Consider the following 7950-nt stretch of genomic DNA (forward strand, 5'->3'; position numbering starts at 1 on the left):
CCTTCTCTCTCTCTCTCTCTCCTTCTCTCTCTCTCTCTCCTTCTCTCGCTCTCTCTCCTTCTCTCTCTTTCTCTCCTTCTCTCTCTCTCTCTCCTTCTCTCTCTCTCTTTCCTTCTCTCTCTCTCTCTCCTTCTCTCTCTCTCTCTCCTTCTCTCTCTCTCTCCCTTTCTCTCTCCATCTCACTCTCCCCCACTCACTTTCCTCTCCCCCTCTCCCTCTGCTCTCCCCCTCTCCTCTCCTCCTTCCCTCTCCCTCTCCCTCCCTCCCTCTCCCTCTCCCTCTCCCTCTCCCTCTCCCTCTCCCTCTCACTCTCCCTCTCACTCTCCCACTCCTTTTCTCTCCCCCTCTCCCTTGCCCTCTCCTTCTTCCTCTCTCCCTCTTTCCATCTCTCTCTCTCTCTTCCTCTCCCTTTTTGTTATAGAAAGATTATACAGGAAAAGGTGGTATTACATACTAATCATACTATGTCTTATCCTCTGTTTCAGGTTGTTAATGTGTCCGAGTAGAAAGCTGTTAACTGTAGTCGAAAGGACTTTTGATGAAAATGATGACCATGAGTTAACTCAAGATGAACGCTTGTATCTGTATACGACGTTGGCTATTGCTCCTGAAATTGTTGTTTTGAAGGTGAGGGCAAACTTTGTTGTGCATGCATGAGTGATTGCATGCAGGCTCTATGTTTGTGATGAGTGAGTTTGATTCGTTTTTAACTGAAAAGTTGTAATGCATTAGTGTTGCTAGATGGTTGAAAAAGCTATTGAGTATATTGTATTAAGCTACTGTTCAGACTTTTGGAGGCTAATAGGTATTACTACTACACATTTTCTGTTGAACTATTTGTAGAATATAAAGTTTGGTAGAGGGAGACGTAATTGTTGCAGGGAGATAACAAATTTGATAAACCCCGTTCTCATTTTGCAGCTGCTGACAAAAGCCAATTTAAATGTAGGATTTCCTCGTCTTGTTGGTGTGTGTGGACGATTGGCTGTACTGGAGGAAGAGATGACTCCACTGAGTTCTATGTTGGACGAGCCCTTCAATGTCCGGGCATCTCTGGCAGCTCAAATCCTTACTATGATTGATGATTTCATGGTTGGTGAAATATCCTATTATATTTGTATAAACAAAGTCATGTATTGCTTAGTGTTTGGTGTACATTCTTTAAGTGTATTTTGTTTTATGAATAACTTCATAGAAAGAGATATATATTCTTAACCCAGTGCCGACAGGTAAAAATGTTTGGCAAGTGGATGTAATAACGGGATTGTTGGCACGCATCAGCATTTTCCCCTGTTTGCGCTCAGCTCGATCGGTAGTTTGCGAGCGACATTTGGCACCCAAAAGATTTTATTTTTTTATGATTAATAAAAATATTATTATTTTGAAGGTTTACCTTCATTATAGATGCCATTACCTAAAATCTTTACCATATGAATGAAGCCTCTCCTATTGGAGAAAAACAAACTCTGTCCGACAAGCCAGTGGCGTGGGAATGGGCATGATACGATGCCATCTGTGTTTCTGTCCACAATAGCCATGCCATGTACATACATGCCACCCGTCGGCTAGGTGTTAATCCTGAGGACAGGGCCAGGAAACTGTTATATCAAAGTTCTTTTATTTATTCAGGAGGATCATCCTGAATGGTACTTGTTTTATGCCTCGTGGTCAATAGAGAAGTTGGCAGTGAACAAGGAGGGAGAAGTGGTGCTAATAGATCTGGCTAACATGGCAATAATTGACAAATCTCTCTTTAGAGGTATGTTGAGAGTGTTGATTATTTGCTTCATTTTGCTTTATAATTGGACTCATGATTGGGTTCATTGGGCTGTAAACAGTTAATAGGTAATTGAGGATTTTATTTTTATTCCTGTAGATGATTATGAAGATACAAGAGAAGCCCAGAATCATGAAGTTTGCAACAAGGAGTGTTTCCAGAAGTTTACAAGTGAAATATACAGGGAAGGGCATGATACAGATGAGATGTGCTCACGTGTAGAGGATGTGGGACACCTCATGTATGCTGCTGTGTGTGCAATGATCCTAAGTGACATGAAGCAACACAAATATGTGGATTACTTCAGCTCCACTACTGGCAATCATCAACAACCAAGGATGACAAGGGGTAATGAAAGTGATGAAATCAGATGAAAATAAAAAAGTATGCTGAAAGATATTAACTATTTTTTTCTTTCATTCCAGTGAAACAAAAGTTAATATTTGAAGAAGTTTTTGATAAAGTTCTGTTCTGATTCAATCCTTTGTGTATCAGGTTTACTGCACAACATCCCTGCTGCAGACAGGGCAACAGTGGAGGAGCTTCTTGCAGAGTGTGTAGAGGAGGCAGCACCTGGAGGACGACTTCAGGCAGCACAGGAGCTCCGAGATTTCCTCTCAGACTTTCTCCTTGATGAAGAAGATGAGGAAGGCGATGAAGATGAGGAAGATGATACAGGGGACAATGGCGAGGACTATGACGATGATTATGAATATGAAGACTATGGCACAAACAAAGAAGGATGAGGTGAAGTGCTACGTAGCATTCACAGCATTGCAAGAGAAAGATGATTGAAAGGAAGGATAGTAATTTCTTTTTCTTCCCAAGCCTATCCTTTATCCCCTTTTTTGTTCTTTTTTTTTCCTTTACAGGGTGTAACATGTAAAATAATTCTTCCATGACTGTTGGTTGCAATTTGAATCTTGGTAAATTCCCTTGATATGAATAGATGGTTCAAACCAACATGATTTTGTTCTCTCTATATATGTATTGGGAGAAGAATGCAGATTACGGTGCTGGTGACTGTGAGTATATATTGCAGGGTTAGTTGCCTCTTATTGTATAAAACCAGTGTTTTGTTTAGGCTGTTTTAGCATTGCCCTTTTAATAGTTAGGAAAAAAAAAAAAAGAAACAGTTTTGTATTTATGTGGAACTATACATATATATGATGCCCATTATGTAGGTGTAATGCAATAGGAAATCTAACTTCCATTCAATATGTAGCTTTTTTAATGATTTATCAATTGGATTTTGATTGGGATCATATTTTTTCATATCAGGTCTCTTTCTGTTAAGGTTCAATATGTATTGATAAGCCTATAAATTGTGCTTCAGCATAAATCATATATGGCATTATTTGCATGTGATGCATAATTTCCAAGTACATGAATGCAAAGATGCTTGCTTAAGTTTAACCTTGCTGATCACCTTGAATAGGAGCTTAGCACTTGTTTCTGGTAACACTGTGAACTTTCTTCAGTAAGCTGGGTGTGCAGAGTTGCAAGGAGGAAGGGGAAGGCAGGTCTTGTGGAGGGTCAGCTTTATAGGCAGCTAGAATGTCACACATTTGGTAATAATCTTTGTTCTTAATGAATGCAGGGAAAACCTCTTTACTGAGTCTAGGTAGATCTTCAGTCCCTTTTCATTTTCTTTTCTTTTGGCATTGGGCATTATATTACCCTTGCGGAAACTGATTGTTCAAAACTCCATGCAGTTCCATCAGTTAGTCATAAAATAATATATGTTAAAGAAACATTTGTGATTATGACCAGCTCTTTTTATGAGGAATATTAATTTCAAAATTGGGTTGTTTGTGAATTCAGACGCAAAATAACAAGATGCAATGTAACAGTAACACACTAGAATTATAAATGCAATAGGATTATGGTATGTGGTAGATTCTGTTGATCAGAAAGAAAAAAAAGCCAGAGAAAGATTTTTATACTTTGATAATTTTTGTACAGAGAATGTTGTAGCAAGGGAGCGTGTCTTTTTAGTAACTCTTTGCAGGACAATCTAAGTATATTTGTGATATGCTGTATATGACCTATATATTTTTTTTGATGATTGAATAATCATTGAAATATGCAGTCACATGCATTGTGTAAAAGAATAAAAATAGACTAGAAAGGTTACCAATATAATTTGAGTGTATCTGCAGTTACTTCCCATATGATTCGTGAATATTTATTTTTAGAAATGATAAATACTTTGAATTAGGGCTGCTAGTGGCTGGCTACTTGTGAAAGGTTGCATTTGAGATGAGAAATAATACAGCAATATGAACGTATGATTTACATATTGTGCATTATTACAAAGGTACACTCGGATTGCTGCCTTTTGTACATTAACATGCTGGATACTAACATATTGCTTATTCATTTTCATGCCAAGCTGTCATGTATGTATCATTAACATTATATTTTTTGTATTGAGGTCATTAAGGGGAAATGTTTCACAGTTTGTCCTTAAATACCAGGGGCAGATTTCTCCCAGCATTACATCAAAGCTCATCTCCAATCATCCTAAAATTGGAAGAGAATGGAGGCTTAACAAAGAATAATGGCTATAGGCTCATTAATCATAGGCTCATTATCTCCAGTTGTTGAGACAACAGATAACTGAAATCACTGGCTCACTAGTTGGAGTTCATATTGAGTGTTTACTTTTTCTGAGTTGTCGTTGAGATGAGACTCACATCGGCTTCACAAAGGAGTCCTGGCTTTTGTATGGCAGAGCATAGTGTGCAGCAATCTCTTGTAAGGGTGTCTGTAGATGTTCACTTGACAATCAGTAGAAATGGATGCTGATAAGGATGTATGTATTTTGTTGCAGGATAGAGATGCTAATTTTGTATGTAGAAAATATTTTATATTGAAGTTAAATGTGATGAGTAGTGTAGACATTTAGAAATCTAGAAATATGTTTCTTGTAGGTTGTGGTCCAATAGTTTAGTCCAGCTAAGACTTGCTTTTTGCAAAAGGGAAATAAAGTGTACCATTTTCAAATCAAAATGGTGGGTGCATGATTTTTCCTGTTTTCTTTCATAGTATTCAGAGTTCCATTACAAGTGAAAGAATTGGTAACAAAAACAGTGTGGCTGGGTTAGGATAGGTTAGGATTGGTAGTCAAATTGGTAAATTTGAGAATGCAGTTTAGGCTTGAAGAAAATTAGGAAGGAATTAAGGTCCGAGTTAGAATCAGAAGCAGAAATGAAAAGGAAAAGGAACAGAGGTGAAGAAACACTAATTGTTTACTTGAAATGCAAAGAGGGAAAGTGATTACTAAACACAAGTTCGGTTTTGATATAATGCATTATTTCTAAAATGATATCACTCAAAATGAATTAAGTCACTTTATACCATTATTTATGAATATTGTTTTGTTTCTTTTTTTTAATATGTCTTCATATGTATATGATCACAATTATAGCTACAAGCTGTTATGTATGTGCATGTTCTTATCTTGATGTGTGTGTCATTATGGATGTAATCAGATAAAGGCCGTGGACAAATTAAAAAGTTGTGGAACCCGTAGATCAACCCAGTTTCCCAGTTAGAAAAGTTGATTGTGTCTTAATAAGATAATGTGTAAATGTTGATATTGTGTGAAAATCTCTAAAAGAAAACATCATGTTGTTCTTCATACTATTCTGATGATGTGCTTTTACAAACAGTTATTAGATGTTTTTATGAGACGATATAAAAGACAGTATTGTTGTGTTGTCATGTACTTAATGAGTAACCTTGTTGAATAATTGAAGTGAAGTTTGTCGTGATTATACCATACCCTTGCAGTCTTCAGTACAACAAGCATTGTGGCCCAGTGGTAGAGTATAACTTCAGATTTTTTCAAGGAGTTTGGGTTGCAGCAGTCCCAAATGGTAACTTTGTTAAATATCTATGAAATAAGACTACATTTCAGTATGCTCAGCTGTTTCCCAGTCAGTGAGTGATCAGTGGATCTTTACCTGAAAAGAAAATTCCCTCTAGCTAGATGAGTATAGGACAGTGCCTTTACTCAATACAAAAACATGGAAGCTTGTTATCAGAGGAGTTGTTTATTATGTATTTGCTCATGTGCAAGTATACATATATGCACTTGTCTGTGCATACAGATGCAAACATATACAGTATGCACATGCAGAGCCATGTGAATACATTTCCACACATAATGTATATACATTAGTGTGCACAAGTTACTTTTGGCTGATATTATTAACAGTGTCAGTGGCGCAGTGTTGGTTGCCAGTGCCTGGACAGAGGCAAGTATTGCATCCCCTGACACTTTCGAAGTCCAGTATTAAAACCCTTACCCTTATGAACATGTTTCATCTTAAGAGGATAGCAATATGATTAAAGTGAAATGCATTTAGTGCCATTATCCTCAAATTTATTTAAAACTGCTTGGTTTTGAATTTGTGCATTTATTTCAATAACAGTTTTGATATCTACTTTGAAATCTCTGTTAACTGTATTGCCATGTAATATTTATTTACCCTGTCATGTTGAAAATCTGTTAAATGTTTGAACAATGGGAGCTTTCCTTTGTGAGAGGTGGTTTCATTATTGTTTATTTATCATTACTATGTTGTTGTTTTCTTTAGACTTTTTGCACCTCCAAGACATTTGTACCTAGGTCAACTGCCATGCTTTACCACTGCTAGATGTAGGAAGCATATTTTGTAGAGGACATTTATCTTTGCAATTTTTCTATGCAATAGAATATCTTTGTGCTACTTTTTTTGTGTTTGCTGCACAAGCAGTAAGAAGTGTATATTAAGAATGATACTAATATTCTTAAGCAATGGATTTTGTCTGTACAAACGGATGACATGGTTCTCTCTCTCTCTTCTCTCATTTTACAAAAGCTTTAAAAGAAATTGTATGATTTTGTGTGATTAAGGATTACCTCAAATTTTGTGTACAAGACAATAACATATATGCATGTATATACTTGTACCTTGGCCTGCACTGAGCAAGTTCAGTGCAGGCCAATTCATATTAATCGAAGTGGTCAGCAAAAGGGTTCAGCTTAGTATGGGATCCACCTGTGCATACAGATTTTTATGGGACTGCTTGAAACCTCTCTTGAATCTTAGGTTGCTTTCTAGCATTTGGGCCAAAGAAACATCAGTCTCTAAAAGAACAGTATGTTAAGGAAACTGCATGTTGACCAGATTTCTGGAGGTATCCATTGTTTATCTTGTTGTTGTAATATTCCAATATGATAGAGTGTGATGAATGTGTACTCGTCAGAAGATACAGTGACAGATGTCGACTTTAATATTTGTTTCATCATGGTAGAGGAAAAACAAATATCAAACATTTTACGGAAAACTAAATACCTGCAAAGTTCCTTGAAACATGTTCACTGTTAGAATTATCTACATTTGCTTACCTGTTATCCCTCCAGCCCCCCCCTCCCGCGAAGAGAGAAATCTTACGAATCTCATGGATTTTGAGTTTCAGATATGCATAGCCTTTGTTAAAAATGTTTCATGATATCTTGGTATAACGACCTTGTTCTGTGACAGATTGTTAGTGTGATGTATTGTATTCTTTGTCAACCTGTAGGGATATGAGACGCAAAGTTACAGAAGTATATATTTCATGTAATTAACTATATAGGGAAGTGTTTGTAGAGAGATACTGGTACCTTCATATGATTTCGTATTGGGGAGACACAGTTGTTAAGTTTAGCTAAGCATAATATTAAAATTTACTAATAGATCTTTCATTTTCAGATAGCTATATTCTTTTATGTGGATTACATGTATGTATTTTTAAATTATTTTCCATAAAGTATTGTTTAAAGTTCATTGTTTGACTTTCCTTGACATCATCATCATCATCATTCATTATCCATCATCACCATCATCACATCATCATAATCATAATCATAATCATTATCATCTTCATCATAATCATTACAACTACCTGTAGCCAACTACAATTATCATTCATAAATACACATATACATATATACAATATATATATATATATATATATATATATATATATATATATATATATATATATATATATATATATATATATAATATATATATATATATATATATAATATATATATATATATATTTTATATATATATATATATGTATATATGTATATATATATTTATATATATATATGTATATATAAATATATAT

General features: G+C 35.6%; 1 protein-coding gene across 1 annotated transcript in view; it reads left to right on the plus strand.

Annotated features, from left to right (window-relative positions):
- Positions 1–7594, plus strand: part of LOC113809913 (divergent protein kinase domain 2A) — a 31823-nt gene extending 24229 nt beyond the window's left edge. The window contains exons 5-9 of the mRNA XM_070141839.1: positions 486–627; positions 922–1092; positions 1630–1759; positions 1877–2125; positions 2273–7594. Of these exons, the coding sequence (XP_069997940.1) occupies positions 486–627; positions 922–1092; positions 1630–1759; positions 1877–2125; positions 2273–2523 (943 nt within the window). The 3' untranslated portion in view covers positions 2524–7594. The remainder of the gene's footprint in view (positions 1–485; positions 628–921; positions 1093–1629; positions 1760–1876; positions 2126–2272) is intronic.
- Positions 7595–7950: the final 356 nt, after the last annotated feature.

Source organism: Penaeus vannamei, chromosome 28, assembly GCF_042767895.1.
Source record: "Penaeus vannamei isolate JL-2024 chromosome 28, ASM4276789v1, whole genome shotgun sequence".
In the NCBI taxonomy this organism is placed as follows: Eukaryota; Metazoa; Arthropoda; class Malacostraca; order Decapoda; family Penaeidae; genus Penaeus; species Penaeus vannamei.